General features: G+C 44.4%; 2 protein-coding genes across 7 annotated transcripts; both read right to left on the bottom strand.

Annotated features, from left to right (window-relative positions):
• Positions 1 to 2,235: 2,235 nt before the first annotated feature.
• On the bottom strand, positions 2,236 to 9,795 carry LOC117581890 (NAD kinase). Of its 3 annotated transcripts, XM_034269395.1 has the most exons (5): positions 8,544 to 8,782; positions 6,479 to 6,913; positions 3,493 to 3,870; positions 2,766 to 3,429; positions 2,236 to 2,705 (listed from the first exon to the last, which is right to left on the bottom strand). In XM_034269395.1, the coding sequence occupies exons 2-5, from the start codon at positions 6,802 to 6,804 to the stop codon at positions 2,418 to 2,420; spliced, it is 1,656 nt and encodes a 551-aa protein (XP_034125286.1). In that variant the 5' UTR covers positions 6,805 to 6,913; positions 8,544 to 8,782; the 3' UTR covers positions 2,236 to 2,417. The 3 variants fall into 3 exon arrangements, with proteins under 3 accessions (XP_034125286.1, XP_034125364.1, XP_034125452.1); XM_034269473.1 differs by lacking the exons at positions 6,479 to 6,913; positions 8,544 to 8,782 and adding an exon at positions 9,306 to 9,795; XM_034269561.1 differs by lacking the exons at positions 6,479 to 6,913; positions 8,544 to 8,782 and adding an exon at positions 5,301 to 5,412.
• Positions 9,796 to 11,634: 1,839 nt separating this feature from the next.
• LOC117582081 (NAD kinase-like) lies at positions 11,635 to 16,607 on the bottom strand. 4 transcript variants are annotated; one of them, XM_034269918.1, is made up of 4 exons: positions 16,414 to 16,607; positions 12,774 to 13,091; positions 12,137 to 12,710; positions 11,635 to 12,077 (listed from the first exon to the last, which is right to left on the bottom strand). In XM_034269918.1, exons 1-4 carry the CDS (start codon positions 16,590 to 16,592, stop codon positions 11,790 to 11,792), a joined length of 1,359 nt encoding a protein of 452 aa, XP_034125809.1. In that variant the 5' UTR covers positions 16,593 to 16,607; the 3' UTR covers positions 11,635 to 11,789. The 4 variants fall into 4 exon arrangements, with proteins under 4 accessions (XP_034125809.1, XP_034125727.1, XP_034125571.1 ...); XM_034269836.1 differs by lacking the exon at positions 16,414 to 16,607 and adding an exon at positions 15,015 to 15,321; XM_034269680.1 differs by lacking the exon at positions 16,414 to 16,607 and adding an exon at positions 13,794 to 14,588.
• Positions 16,608 to 16,851: the final 244 nt, after the last annotated feature.

Consider the following 16,851-nt stretch of genomic DNA (forward strand, 5'->3'; position numbering starts at 1 on the left):
ACTAGAAATCACCCAGGACTGATGGCATTAAATAATACAGTAAATACAGGAACGTAATACTTTTGGGCAGTGGAGAGGACTTCAAATTGAGCAGAGGCAAGGAATCAGTTGGTCAGGGCTAAAAGCCTAAAGTCTCTTTCAGTGTGAGGCCTGACAAATTCGAATTTGCCACATATGACAGCTTAACTCGGCTTCGCTGGGGTTCAAGACGATGACAAATGTGGCTAGTAGGACACTCCACAATATGCGGGTCATTCCGATGACAATCTCTGGTTTGTGGTCAAGTTTTATCACTGAACCAAAAAGGCTGAAGAGCAGACGCAAAACGGGAAAAATTCACTCGACCGCAAATGTTTAATTTCCTTTTGTTTGAAAGGCAGAGCTGGAGCGACCTCACCCTGGACAGGCTGTAGCTGTCATTAGCATTTGCGAAATCTATTTAAATTTACGAGTGTGTCCCCCAGTCAACGTTCAAATGTCACCCATGGCATGAGAGGGAAATATTTTTCATTTCTGTGCAGAGGGATGAGACTGCGATGAGATGACGATAAGTTGTTGTATCCTGTGCGTGTGGGTGTATATGGAGTGCCGCATATTTGGTGGCATTCAATTGGAATATCAACACGTGCCGCATCATCTTCTTCATCCTCATCAGCAGCTCCAGCTTCGACTTCGACTTCGGCTGCTGCTTTCGCATAGTTGGGTTTGCCTTGCCCCTTTGGCATTTGTCTTAGCCCAAGCATGAGCACGACTTCATTAAGAAATTCCTCAAATATTTTGAAATATTATTGCGGTTAAATGAAAAAGGCACTGACAATGCCGGCCGTAGAAAGAAGGAAATGGGTCTTCGGCTCTGGCTGCCAGTGAAAGTAAAGCTTGTGAATCGATTGATTAAAGGTTCAGAAAATAATTCATCAGAATGGAGATTGTGAAGTGAATCTGTTAAAGTGAGTTCTTTTGGGTATCCAATTTCGCTAACTCTGTTTTTCTACTTTTCTCATCTTAAATCAGCAACTCTGTAGCTTTATATTTGACCCGATTAAGGGGGATTACAGGGGATAAATAATGCGAATAAAAGAACAAATTTAATTGAATATATATGTGCTTGATGCCATTTATTTCATTTGTCAGACAGGGACCCCCATCATTATGCACGAGCCGGAGGACGAGTCCTGCGCAAAAATAAACGGGGCGTGGCCAAAGTCCACCAATCGGATGGGTCGGATAATACGCAGTGCGTTTATCCACCAGTCAGATGTATGGGGCACGAAGCGGAAGGATGCTGAGGTCCTCGCTCGGCTCTACTTGTTGCACGCCAAGTAAGGAGGGAAAGGAGCTGCTGTAAGAGCGTGAAAATTGATAATAAACGCACTTGGCACGTACACACGCATCCGGAAATGTGAAGAGAAAGAGTAAGAGAGAAGGAGAGAGTGGGCAATAGCAGCGAGCATAGAACACTTCTAGCCACATTTATGGCAGTTGGCTTTCGTTTTATGCTTTTGATTTATGGCGCGGCTCGTGCACTTAAACAATTGTCGCATTGAAGCATGCGTCCAGCTACAGAGGCAGGGGTAGGGACAAATCGGCAATAATCATATTAGAATCATTTACACGCTGAGCTCCAAAATGTAACAGAAATGGTAATTTTTTTGTATCAATGGAAAAGTTTTCAATAGTAATTATAGCAAATAGCCGAGTAGAAATACTTTGGATACTAGATATGCATATATAAAGGAACAGACCTTTTCTGTAAGGTTTTTAACCTTAAATTAAAGTTATAACCACTTCAAAAATTCCCTCCGAAAAGCACTGTGAACGATGGAACTCTTTGAGGCTTAACCCTCCTTCTTTTGGTTTATCCATCCATCATCCAGTGACTGGTCATTCGAAAGCAACTAGTCGGATTCCTTAAGTGCCTTTTCACGACAATAGTTCATGCTGATAGCCTCCGGTCTGGTTTCATCCATTGCCCATCTAATTAATTGAATTTTGATTGTGCTTTTGCTTCAAAGAGTATACAATTGCAGTAGAATGGATTGCGTGGCGCTCTCAGTAAATAATACAATTTTTATTACCTTCTTCGAATTATACAGATAATGTGATTTTGCTTAAGTACGAAGTACTTGATGCCATCGCCGATTAAAAACACATATAATAAAAACTTAATACCTATGCCTAAGCGGCTTTCTTCACAAGCAACAACAGAAATTTGTCTAGCTTACACAAACATTGCAATCATTTTCCATTAACATTTAACATTATAACTCAACCAGGTGATTTATGTACTTGTATATATACATATTATAATAGAGTATTTTTCGCTACATTCCTTAGCCTAATAAATTGCACACAGCAAACCCTATAAACTAGCTCTAGAACTAAGCTAATTGGCCACACTAACATCCAGGGAAGGGCTACTACACATCGTAGATCTTCAGATTGTCAAACTCGTCGAGCGTATCCTCCGATCCGGAGGCCGTGAGGTCCGACAGCTCATCGAGGCACTTCTGACGCTTGCGTACATTCCAATGCAGACCCTCGGCCAGGGAGTCGAACCAATCGGAGATCTGATCCTGAGAGCAAATGCTGGGAACGGGATAGATGGAGGTGGTCACCCGCAGGCTATCTCCATGATTCAGCTCCTGGTCGTTGCGTCCATCGAAGGAGACGCGCGAGGTGTTGCGGCTGTCCGGCGATATGGATATCTGCAGAAAGCATATAAAGCGATATTACACGATCGCAAATTGGCTTCATCTCGGACTCACCCTTAGCTCCACTCCTGCAGGCACCACAATAGGCCTGAAGCTCAGCGAGTGCGGACAGATGGGTGTCACCAATATGGCCGGCACGGAGGGATGGATCATGGAGGCACCAGCTGCTGCCGCATAAGCAGTGCTCCCGGTTGGAGTCGACACAATCAGGCCATCGCCCTGCACGGAGGTGATGTATTTGCCGTCCAAGAATATATCGATGTTGCTGAGATATGGCGAAGGGCCACGATTGATCACCACCTCATTGAGTACCAGGATGCTGTTGTTCGATGACATATGCGGGTTGCAGTAGTTGTTGTTGCCACCAGTGAATGATCCATTGTTGAGCTCTACATAGTTCAGGTGGCGATGCTGACTTGGCTTCAGCAGGTTGCTGCCGGCTGGCTGAAGCGACTCCTTGCGGCGTTCGCCCTTGCGGTGGATGGAACAGCGCAGGCGACTGCGCAGGGTGAGGGCAGCGTGACCCTCTAGCACATTGGTCACCTGCTCCTGAAAGTTATCACACTGGAAGGGCGTAAGAAAGCCCAGTGAGCCCAGATAGAAGGCCATCACGGGCGGCACCGACTGCTGAAACAGCTGCGAGGCATACAGCAAGGTGCCGTCCCCTCCGAGGCAGACAATAAAGTCGATGCGATCGGTTAAATCATCGCGACCGTCCCTGTAGGCGAAAATACAGTTAGAATTGATTACCATGTGGATGGCACTACCGTTTCGGACTTACTTGAAGGTCACCAGCTTCTCGCGCAGGGCCAGAAAGCGCTCACGCACACCACAGTAGTCTCCGTGCACCTGCCGGAACTTGGCGCTCTCGTTCTCCAGCTTGAAATCGTCTCGTAGCAACTTATCCTCCAGCACTGCTGACTCCACCCACACGACCATGTGCTTCTCCTGCACCAGCCACTCCACCAGCTGGACAAATGGCAGGAGAACCTGAGAGTCCTTCTTCTTGATCACCAGCACTGTGAGCGGTGGCTTGTACCAGGTCAGGCGCTGGCTGGCCGGATCTTGAATCTGCATAACCATGGCAGAATTTTTCATAATACGTCCACATGGTCCGAACTGCTGGAAGGGCGACGGGGCATTCAAGCTCCGTGTGCGCCTGAAAGGATTAAAAAAAAATACAGATATTTAGTACCAGTTGGAGAGGAGATTCAGAGATGGGGTGGGACCTCAGAATGCGAGGGTCGGGTAACACTTGGGCCACTTGTTGCATTTGGTCTTCTGCCGCCTCAACAGCTGCGTCTGCACTTAGAGAACTCTGACGCTGCAGGGTCGTCGCGAGTCGCAACTTTTGATGCTGCATTTGGGCTAAGTATTAATCTATAGAGTGCCAATATTTGGATGGTCACGCCCTATTCCTCTCAACTATGCGTAGTTTTCGATCTTTTGTTGTACGATTTCACACAAAGCAAAGGCAAAACGATCAAAACGGAGAAAAAACTTGTTGGAATATGTGCTTCGACCGACGTTGTGGCTCGTGCGAAGGTTACAAAATCACTGGACGGCCAATTTTTGAGTTCGAAAACAACAAATTAAAGGTATACAACGTATTTTTATATTTATTTTCATTACAACAACACAACAGCGGCAGCGGCGCGGGGGAGACCCAACCGCAAATAAACTTGTTGAATCTCTCAGACGCAAACAAACAGGAATTGCACATGCTAACCGAGAGTGTTTGGGAGAGAGATAGCATCAAGAGAGCCAGCCCAAGATGTATGAACATTAAGTAAGGCATTCCGAGATAATGCTCATATGGAATCCATGGAGCTGGCCGCCTAAAAGAGCTGGGCTCTGCCTTAAACTTTCAATAAACCGTCAAAAGATTGCACCTTACGTGCCATTTTCGAGAATTGTGCGCATTCTTAGTCCATGGCGTGAGAGCGGTCTGCCAGAGCGCGAGAGAGTAGACAGAGAAGCGGTCATGCCTCACCCTATAAAAATACACCTTGCTCATGCTGAACTTTAAACGTTTCGTTTGACTCTTGAGTGTTTTGCGTCTGTGTGCGTGTAGGTGGGTGTACCCTCAAAGCATCGCATAATAACGGGTTGGATTTGATTGATGTGCTAATGCGAGCTGAGACATGTTTGCGCTGACTCATCCATAGATGAGCGAATCGAGAAGAGCCAAACGAGAGAGAGGGACAGAACATCCCAAATGAGCCATAAGCTGGGCTATGCTGAACCGCAGCAACGCGAGTCACACAGTGGGACATATAGGTGGAATCCTTAGATTTTAAAAGTGGTTAACTCATTTTTTAATTCCTGGAAATCGTAGAATTTAATATTCTGACATCTTAAAATTTGTGTTCATTTTGTCCCTTTGTATCTCTGTTCTATCAATTCATCCCCAGCCCGGGCTGAACAATAAGTTGTTAAGAAACACAAGTCGAGCGGATCCAGTGACGCACAATTTCTGATAAATTGCAGGACAGATCATGATCTCGTTTCCCCCATTCACTCCGTACGATAATTATTTCGCAGGAAATTCAGATTCATTCACCGGCTTCCCAGTCGGCCAATACTTACGCGACATTTTGCGCAGAGAGCGCTCGTTAACTGCACTTGTTCGACCACCGCTCGATTGGAACTAAACTGGAAGCCAAGTAAAAATCACAGCCGAACTTCCAATATAATAGATAGTGTAGGAAAATGAATGAACTATGTACGCGTGCCGGAAAGAGGTTAAACAACGACGTCAGCATGAGAAACTTATATGTGCAGCCATCGCTGACTTACTGTAAACCATTCGAATAACTTCAATTCGTTTTCTGTATCCCTCGGGCATTAACGAGTCTGTACATAGTATAATCGAATCCGAGCCAGACAGGCCATGCAAATGCGGCTTGAACTGCCTGACCTGGTCGGGCTGGGCCGATGCAAACCTTTGGAATACGGCTCGCTGAAGTGGTCACAAGCCGCGTCAGTCACTAATTTTTTGTTTCTCTGAATATATTTTAATTTATTAATTTGTTGTTGTTTCATGAATCGCGCCAAGCACAAACTGGCACCGAATCCAAAAAGTTTAACTGGCACTCAGCCACTGCGTCGCGTCAGTGTCTCAAGTTCTTCAAAACAAATCGTTCAAAAATAGTAGCTGAAGAGAAAACCTACACACATATCAGAATTAGATAACCATAAATTAACAGACGGCGCCATAGTTATACCATAAGACAAGGTGTTAAAAAGCTTGTTTTTTTTTTGTTTTTTGGCCAAAAGACACTACAGATAAACCGAAAAAAAACGAGCTGCAAGCATCCAACTATGCAGAAAGGTCAAGGACTTCTAATACACTTTTTTGATTTGAGAACAGGCCACCACCGAAGTGTACTAAAATCTCTGCACACACATTTTTGGTGATCATCATGCTGACATGTAGCAATCAATAATTAATTCAGATTATGCATACGTACTACGTACTACCTATCTACTATACCTAGCTATTACTTTTCATTCTGAACAAACAATTGATAAGCAAAGCACGAAAACGAAACGCCTTTCACGCTCTAGTCGAGCCGATAAGAACAAATAACAAGGTAACACTTGATTAGAGAGGCGACCCGTCGGGCTCTCCTATCAGAGCATGCCACGAACAAATGTCCGATGTCCTGATAACATTGCCACAATTGTTTTTTTGGGCTGTTGTCCGACGTTAAGGGTTATCGAATAGCTTGGCCTGGAATGGGTTCGAACAGCGAAGTACTTACGGCCAGGTGCCACTACGCCTGCGTCGGGTTGATGAATCGAAGTAACCATCGTCATGCTCGTTCTCGGACTTGGTCAGCTGGCTCTCCTGATTACCGGCAGTGTTTGTTGTGGCTTCGCCCTGCTCCCTTGGCTGGGTACTGGTAGCCTGGTTTGCCTTGTGCTGGATGATTCTTTGCCGCTTCAGGGAGGCATTGTGCCGCACCAGCAGATCATTGTATTGGGTCTGCTGATGGGCCGTGCCGCTCCAGGCCAGCTTATAGCTAAAGCGCTCTTCCAGCCGATGTTGGTGCAGGGTGGCCAGGTCAATGTCCGAAAGGCACGTCATATTTATGAGCTTTAGATTTTCTTTTTAAAACTTTACGGTTCACACAAATTTCTGCATCAATTAATCAGGCAACGTTTGTTTCTAACGCATTTTTCTTTGGTTCAATCAACTGACGAAATAAAAACTGGAATATTAGCTCACATTTCACTTGGCATTTCTGGGTCCCCCTACTCGCTCAAAACGTCCCTGAGTTGGCCAAAACGGTAAACAACAACGACCTTGCTCCCCTTTTTGTAAAGACGTTAACAGTTTTTGTTAACCAAATAACCAGAAAGCACACACAAACCCAAGAATGCACCACGCATTTGTGATGTATCTTCAGCGTTTGGCGAGTGGTTAAAAGTTGATAAACACAAAAATAAACGATCCGATTTTAAATGTGCCTGGATTTAGTACAAAATACCTAACCGGTTTTTGGTTTATTTGGAAATTCGTGCAAAATAAATTTGTTATTGTCCATTAAATAGTTGTTTATTCATTAATTTTGTTGGTCAACCTAACGGACTTGGCGTAGTTCCGGCTTGGATGTCAACAAAGAGCAATAAAAGAGAGCCAGCGACAGCAGAGTGGGAGAGATGAAAAAACCAAGGCTTAATGCGTCATTAGCCAGCTTCCGTTGAAGCAGAAGAGGGCTGCCAGAAGCGGACTTGGCCAACATTTATAGCTGGGCTAAGCCCAAAAAGCATGTCAAGTATAAATCAATTTGCAGTCTGTACATAGCACTAGCTAAAGCACAAAAGAAGCACCACAAAGTTGGTTACTTAAATGTACATATAATTAAACAGATTTGAGGCTCTCTCTTTTTGGTCATGGCGGTGGTCAACAACCTTTTAATTAGAAAAACATTCACTTAGCCCACAATTAAACTGTTATAAAGCACGCAGACCACATGGGCATAACAGTATCGGGGGCCTTTAGTCTTGAAATCGTGACCTGTGTGTGAAATGTTAATTTTCGATCTCTGTTAGAGTGGCTCATTAACAGTTCATTACCAGAGGTCGATTCTCTTGAGGAAACATTGAAGGTAGGAAGGCCGCCATCGTTCTATGGTAGATACAAAAATAATATAATTCTAGCAAGGCTTTAGAAAATGTTTCACTACAACTTGAAAGATTCGAATTAAATAGAAAGCTTTCGTTTAGAAGTACTTGATCAAGTAAAAGATTGCATAACAAGAATCAAAGCATTACAAATATAACATTCAACTTAATAAGGGGCTCGCGTGATCTATAGTTCCCTTTGTCTGCCACTCGTACTGCCACTGCCATCAGGAAGCAACAAGTACAATTATTACAAATCATTGAAATGGTTGAAGTACAAATAAACAATGGAGACGAACAAGGCACACCCCCTCCTTAGACCTGACTAAATACATATGCACATAGACGAGTGCATACAGCGAATTTTAAGTGATTTATTGCACAAAGAAAAACGAAATTAATTAATCAATTTAAAGCGCCAAGCGAGCTACAAAATGCGCAGTACTAGTAACTAAGACTAGTGTTTATCATTGACAAGATCGAACACGGAGAGGTCCCCCTCCCCGTTGAATGCAACGTGCCGGGAACGTATGGGGAATGGGTACACGTGAATAGGAACCACAATGCAAAGATAGTGTGGAATGTTCTGGGGAGATTGACTTAGAAACCGAAAGTGGGTCGGAACTGGGACTGAGTCTGAGCCAAAGAAATGCCAAGTCAAGTTTTGGGGCTAGACAGCCAACAAAGTACTCTAATTACACGTTATATAATTGTTATATTTTCTTCTTAGCACAAAATGAGACGCGAATTGGAGCTGAAGAGACAGGGGAAGGCAGCTTGAAAGCAAAGCTGACCAGCACCACCAGGTAAACGACCGAAACGAAACAGATCGCTGGACGTTCAAATCGCGCGAGATCCGAGGGTGATCGTGCCAACGAGATCGGGAGAGAGAGCGCGCGAACACAACCGTGCTGTCCAGACAGTACGCGAAACTGAACTGAGACGCTAAAAGGTGATTAAATTGTAAATTTTTCGTGCGATTCCGATTTGAAAATAAAAGTATAAAATAATATGATCGCTGGGCAACAGCTGAGTCGTGCCACGCGACCGCTCGAGTGCCCGAGCCATGGTCTATCCGTAAGGTGAGGCCTTGTAAACTTTGTGCTCTATCATCTATGTAAGACTCCTCACCTTAAATAAATAAACCATTGACTGTGAGACAATTACACAGGTGCGCTCTGTAGATTTACAGTTATGTAATCTCAGTAATTAGCAGTCTCCGCTTGAACTTCGCTTCGATTAATGCACCAAATGATTGATTTATAGGTTCAAAGTGCTGAAAGTCATAAACTCATTGACAAGGCAATAACAGTACCAGCAACAGACAGTTTACAGTTTACAGAGCAGACCACTCCACTTCTCTTGAAAACGAAAACATTTTCCGGCAAACACACACTAATTGATTAACAGGTAAATGGCAAGTGCACTACAGTGGAGTACCAAAATCATAGTTCCACTTACCACCACCAGCGCATTTCCGCATCGCTGCCGGCCCCACCGTTGGTGAGACCAGGGCCTGGGGCGGAGGAGGCCGCGGCACTGCTTACACGCACACTGTTCACATGCAGCAGGTGATTCTCATGACCGTCGTAGTAGGAGCCTCCGACGCCATTGGAATTGGAACTTGACCCAACTCCCCCCGATGCCGTGGATTTGGCCTTTGGCACAGTTTGAGCTGGAGAGGCTGCGGCGGACATCATAATGTTGTACGAGGACGTCATGTTGGTCAAATCATTTGTTCCGTCCTGCGCATGTATGCGTTTGAATGCGTATCTGTGTTGAAGGCTCGAGGTTGACCTACAAACGCGCAGCCCCTGCTTGCCTTTTGTTTTAAACTTATCACAGGCCCGAATAAGCTGCTGCCCTTTTCGGAATGATTTGCTGCAGCTTTTCTGCACTGCCTTTGTTATTGCTGCACTAAATTATTCATATTTTTGTTTTTTTAATCATAGCGATTAAGCACCAGTGTGACCGCGGAATTCGATACAAAATATACCGACTGACCCTCGGAAATCGTATTTTCAAAATATACTCTAAATATACCATAAATCTTCAATAATTTTCCTCGACTTAAATCTTCTGTTTAATATAACCAGCTAGTTAGGCCTCTACGATTTAAAAATGTAATTTTACTCGAATTATCATTCAATTTTCCATAAGACTGGCAGATTTTCATATCTTATCTCAATTAGATTGATTGCAAAATAAGGTTAAAACTAGTCAACCAAAAAGATGGCATTCAAAGCTACGAGGTTTTGAATGGAATGCTACGGCATTTGACAATTTGTTGCTTGCCAACCGATAGCATAGCATAGTATAGTACGGGCACTTGTGTACCCTATTTGCTATACCTAATATTCAAATTCCAGTTTACCAGCTGCTATAAATATTAACAATGACTTTGTCTTAGACTGACATGCTTTTAACCTATGTAGATGGCTCACCAACACAGATGTAAAGTGTTTGCATGGATTGGAGCCAGAGATTTACAAAAGTTCCTCAACTCGAGGATATCCTTCCCTACATGAGTAGTAAAGGTTGCTGGCCCAGCAAACCGTGGTATATTTTATACCGATAAGCCGTATATCATGTGGGAGCACGTCAAAAAGCTCAATGATATAGCAGCAGCAGCTACTATTTTAAAACTGAGAAAAACTGCTTGTGCAAGGACATTCGTGGAGATAAATTTCTATACATTGAGAACATAAGAATCTAAGACAGGAATAACTACATCTATAAACAGTTTAATAGGTTTGGAGATTTCCTTTGCTTCTTAAGTGTAAACTTGAGTAAACAGACTGCTCAGGAGCGCGTCAAGAAGTTCATTGATATAGCACTGACAGTTAATATTTGAAATCAGAGAAATACTGCTTGTTCAAGGACATTCTGGGAGTGTGGGTCTTTTTCTTACCGGAACTGTGTACGTTTATCCAGCAAATTAGCCGCCAGCGTCCTTCTCAACGGCGTAGGGGAGCCTAGCGGCTGGGTTGCCTCCACGTTGGCCATTTTGCGGGCTCGCTGCATATCTTCTTGATTCATTTTACACAATTCTCACTGCAGAACTAACTCACAACCGTACGCTGGAAACGCTCAGAGTCGACTATTGCGAGATTTCGTGAATCTCATATGACTAGATAAGCACGCACCACACACCTGCCTCACGCACACGCCGACCTATTCGCACACCTTGAATTCAGCTCACAAAAAAGGCAAAAACACATCGAACACAACACATCGCACAACACGAACAATGGAGCAAAAAATCTTTGCCGTGTAATGCATAGCTTGTACGGCCTGAGGGCGCGTCTGGCTAACAGTCTTACTTACGCGACGGAGGCTTCACTTTCAATTCACATTTTCTATGCAAATAAGCGCAAACAAATTTTTTTGACAGCCCCAAGTGCGTATCAGTGGTGCCAGGCAACTAAAGCAAGGCACGGCACAGCCGGCAGCCACAGAGACAGACACGAGGTGAGCAAGATGCAACAAGTGGCCAGACCCCAGACACGCGAGACAGTCACAAAACGAGTCTATATACGAAATATATCTATCGAGTATAAAGCTAAACTACACAATTTACTAATACATTAGTTGATTGGAACAAGGCAAGGCAACGTTCGTTGCGGGTGTGTTTCTATAACAATTAAATTGGACATTATTTCTACATGCCACTCTATAAAATCTTGGCAAAATATTTGTGTTCATCTTCCAAACGAACAGCAGTGCACGTACATCTCTAATATATGTGTGTACCTTTGAGCAAAGTTGGCCAAATGAATGGTTCACCATGTTGCGTGTACGAGTATAATTGGCAAATATGCAAATTCTACGATATTACAGACTATGAAATGACTTTACATATATTCGAATTACATTGAAGCGATTGCAAAGGCTCGACTAAAACTAAAAGCATGCCGTGGTGCTTAGCCAGCGCAGACTTACGTACTAAATATCATACAATTTTAAGTTTTCCATCTCGTCCAGAGTGTCCTCGGAGCCGGATGCCGTCAGATCTGACAGCTCGTCGAGGCACTTCTGGCGCTTGCGCACATTCCAATGGAGGCCGTCGGCTAGGGACGCAAACCAATCGGATATCTGATCCTGAGCGCATATACATGGAACAGGATAAATGGAGGTGGTCACACGCAGGCTGTCGCCATGAAACAGCTCCTGACGGTTGCGTCCGTCAAAGCTGACCCACGAAGTGTTGCGACTTTCAGGCGAAACAGAGACCTAAGGGATATGGTCGATCCCATAGAATTAGTTCAATGGAACTGTAACACTTTACTCACCTTCAGTTCCACTCCCGCAGGCACCACAATGGGCCGGAAGCTCAGCGAGTGCGGGCAAATGGGAGTCACCATAATGGCTGGCACGGAGGGATGGATCATGGAGGCACCAGCTGCTGCCGCATAAGCCGTGCTCCCAGTCGGAGTTGACACAATCAGGCCATCGCCCTGAACGGAGGTTATGTACTTGCCATCGAGGAACAAATCAATATTGCTGAGATATGGCGACGGACCGCGATCAATGACCACCTCGTTCAGCACGAGGATGCTGTTGGCTGCAGGTCTTGCATCGGCGTTGGCGTCCACTTTGGCCTCCTGCCTCTTTTCACCCTTGCGATGCGTCACGCAGCGCAGGCGACTGCGCAGTGTCAGAGCAGCGTGACCCTCCAGGACGCTGGTGAGCTGCTCTTCAAAATTGTCAAATCTGAAGGGTGTGAGAAAGCCGAGTGAGCCCAAGTGGAATGCCATCACGGGCGGCACCGACTGCTGAAACAGCTGCGAGGCGTACAGCAAGGTGCCGTCCCCTCCGAGGCAGACAATAAAGTCGATTCGATCGGTCAGGTCATCGCGCCCATCCCTATCGGTTAGAGAATCGAAATTAGAATGGTTTTATATTGATGCATACTCATTGCAGACTCACTTGAAAGTGACCAACTTTTCCCTAATAGCCTTGAACTTGACTTCCTCATTGAGGTGGACATCTTCTAGCACCGCCGACTCCACCCACACGACCATGTTCTTCTCCTGCAGCAGCCAGTCCACCAGCTGGACGAACGGCGCCAGCACCGAGGCATCGCTGACCTTCTTAATCACCAGCACTGTGAGCGGTGGCTTGTACCAGGTGAGTCGCTGGCTGGCCGGATCCTGGATCTGCATCACCATGGCGGAGTTTTTCATGATTCGCCCACATGGTCCGAACTGCTGGAAGGGCGAAGGGGCATTCAAGCTGCGTGTTCGCCTGGAATGGTAAGAGGAAAGTAATTATCATTTCCTGTTAGTCATATAATTGGACATAAAACAAAGTCCAGACCTAAGAATGCGATGCGTTCTTAGCACCTTTTCCCTTGGATTTGCCTCCTGAGCTCTTTGCACATTTTCCCTTGAATCTTCCCGAATGCAGTTGTTGTTGCAGTCACTGACTTGCCCCCAGCCCAAATTATTAAACTCCTCAATGCTCAAAGAGCTATGCTGGGGAAAAAATGGCCCTGAATGATTAGACTGATCGGCTCTCATTGGAAACATGATTTAATGTGTGTAATATTGTGCGTTTAAAATAGTTTAACTTTTTCACTTGTTCCCTATGCTTTTACAAGACAATTTGATAGTCTCCTACAACGGTAAATGGACTTGAATGCAAATGGTGATAGTAAAGAAGGCAGACTAAGAGAAGAGCAAGAGAATGAGAGTGCTGAAAGAGAGTGCTTTCTGGTGCAATGTTAAGAAAGCGGATAACGATTGTCAGCTGTTGAGCTTTCATGGTAGAATATAAACAAGAACATGCCAAATTTATGATAAGCCGGAATCAAATTCAACAATTCAGCATCTGCAAATTGCATCTGCTACCCGAGAACTGATTTTACGTATTCTAATTTATGATGTCGATCCACTCTTTACACAATCGCTTACTCTTATCGCCTAGGAAATGTGTGGTTGGACTTACGGCCATGTGCCGGAGCGTCGTCGTTGCATACCTGACGCAAAGCAGTTGTTGCCCAGATCAGATTTATCAGCGCCGCCTTCAGACGATTCAAATGCATTCAGGCTATTGCCATTCAAATCTCTGTGGATTTTCCTGGAGTCCGTGTTTTGCTTATGCAGACTACGCTCCAGGCAGAGTCGCGTCATGGCACTGAACCCATCCTGGTGATAGTGATGATCGTGATGGTAGTTCGAATGATTCGCCAGGCCGTAGTGCCAGCGCTGCTCAAGCCGATGCTCATGGAGGGTGGCCAAATCAATGTCCGAGAGACAGGCCATAGCTGTGATTATTTTCGGCTGCCTTTTTTTTGGTTTCGAGTATTTTGGAATGCAGTCAGACCGCCTGGAGTTCTTTTAAAGGGCCCAAGGTTACATTTGTTTTCAAAATGGAACTCGTTGTATCACGCCCACACAGCCAAACACAAGTATTCACATTCACGAGTGGTCTGTGAATGATGAGACACCGAAATATTGTTTGCCCTGAAGTGTGTCACCATTTGTAGATACACCACGAAGGAGGAGTAGGAGGTAATGTGTAATGTAAAACGGCAAAAGAGAAAGTGTTTTATCCGCGTTGGAAAAACGGGTAATCAGAAATGAATTTGGGCGATGATTCGAAAAGGTATTCGCTTGCTTGCTCTTCTGTTTTTCTCTGTCACGGTGACAGTTTTCTCTTGACTTGATTACTTCACACAGCTGGCCGGAAAAATTGACGCAAAAGCCACCAGAGCAGAAGGCAAAACCAGGCGATCGATCGTGTTGTCGAGCGACAACTGAAAAACTGCTGCATAGGGTTTTGGTTTCGTTTGGTTTGTTTGTCGCATGAAATGCCATGCCAGGGCGACACTCGAAACAGCTGATGGCAGGTCAGTGTGTGTGTGTGCGAGTGCGTGTGTCTGTGCACATGCGTGGAGGCGTCCTTGGTCAACAATTAATAAATTGATAACGCAGACCAGACGCTGCCATACGAATCAATTGCCAAATTTAGAGCGCACTTAATTAAACAATGTCTATAAATATCAAATCAAATCTATAACCACAGAAAAAATGTCCAATTTAAATGGAAATTGAATCAACAAATCCATTAAGGAAGTAGCCTCGGTTGGTTCAAGACAGCGCATTCAACTTAGATAAGATTCGTGCGGAGATGCATGCAAATTGTAGGCAGATGATAAGACCTTACCACCACCAGCTGCTGGTCATATGCCCATGCCCACCACCCAGGCCGGGCGCCGAAGAAGCCGCCTCCGGCGTCGCTGAGCCCAGTTCTGTGGCATGCAACAGATGAGCCTCGCCCTCCCCATCAACGTCTGGAATGGGGCATGGAAGTGTCTGCTTCGGGCTGTCCCCCGTAGCTTCTGTGGCCGACATCTTCTTTGGCTGCACACAAATCGAGAGAAGTTTAGGGCAACATTGGAGCTCGCTGAGCAGATGTCACACTCGTTGTCGGCAATTGTTTTAAAAATTTAAACACTTAAATGGCAATTGATTGTTGTTTGTTGTTGTTTTGGTATGGTTTTGCGATGAATCCGCATGGTCGATATATTATTGAAAAGGGTATGTTCGTAGTTGCTGTTAATATTGTTGATGAGGGCATCTAAGGTTTTGCTTTTGAAATATTTTTCTTATATGTTGGTGTTTCTGACGTCTTAACTGGCTAATATAGCTAGGGTATCGGTCTCTCAATTAATGGCCATATTCTAGTGAGCTGGTTTTTCATGTTTCCATATCTGTCGAACCGTTTGTCTGTCTGTCAATCTGTTTGTGAACGACCTGCCCAAAGTTATATTGTATCAATTTTGTATTAATTGAAAATAAATAAATACCATAAACCATACATTGTCTATAGTCAAATATTAATTTATTTTTATTTTTTATTTAGTTCATTATCCCTTCGCAAAGCAAAAGAGCTTTCAAGCTCCCTTAACAATGCAAGGGAGCTTTCATGGTGCGAAATTTGTATCAAAAACTAAGGACAACAGGTAAATACGTCACAACAATTTATTTGTAAAATATACCGACAGACGCTCAGAAATATACCGAAAAATTCCTTACATTTGAAAACATACCGAAGAATATCGATGTGGGTCCATGATCGGAAATCATATTCCTCGATTTTGATATTCTTTTTAATATTAATAGCTAGCTAGGGCATTTACCTCTTGACGTACAATTTTGTCCTATTGAAGAATATATTTCCTACAAACTAATTAGGCTTAAGGACTTATTTCTCCTTTGGATTGTTAATAAAACAAGTTTAGAACGAGTCGTGTTTACTCAGTGTTGGATCACGAGTGGAAAAGGCGCACTTTTTAAACGCGAAATAAGTAATTCGCCATGCATATATCAGTACACAAGATGTTTTTGAAATCTTTCCATTCACAGAAGTACCTCCCATTCAGTTTAGTGACTAACTGAGCAGAGCTAAATTTAAAATTAGCTGCGGATATGCAAATTTAGCGAGGCACGTGAAAACGTTTTTGTTTATTTTTATCCCAAAAGAATGTATTAGCATCTCTCTTGTGTTTATGTTTATTTATAGGCACTTTGTGTGTTTATTGTGTACGATCTGCCTCACTCACCGAAACTGTTTACGCCTCTCACTCAGGTCTAGGACTCGTCTTCTCAAGGGTTGCGGTGAATTCCCAGGCGATGTTGCCGCCGCTGCTGCCCCATCATCGTCATCGTCCTCCACGGACGTTGATGGGGAAATTAAATTGGCCACCATTTTGCGGGCAAGCTCCAGGTCCTCCTCGCGCATTTCAAGCTCAAGCCGTTCTCACTGAGCGAACCAAGTGTGCGGACAACTGCTGTGATTCGTTGCCGAAATGAAACTAAACGCCTTTTCATACCTGGCTTTCCAAAATATATACAATTCATGCGCATATGTAATAATGTTTGTACGTTTTCGAGAGTAGAAGTTGAATAAGATGCTGAGCCCGCCCCACTCGTACTTTGAATTCATTAAGTGCTCCGGGCAACAGCCGAGTGTGCCGGGAGCTGGGGCAATTTACATATTT

This window comes from Drosophila guanche, unplaced genomic scaffold (assembly GCF_900245975.1).
Source record: "Drosophila guanche unplaced genomic scaffold, DGUA_6, whole genome shotgun sequence".
Classification (NCBI taxonomy): Eukaryota; Metazoa; Arthropoda; class Insecta; order Diptera; family Drosophilidae; genus Drosophila; species Drosophila guanche.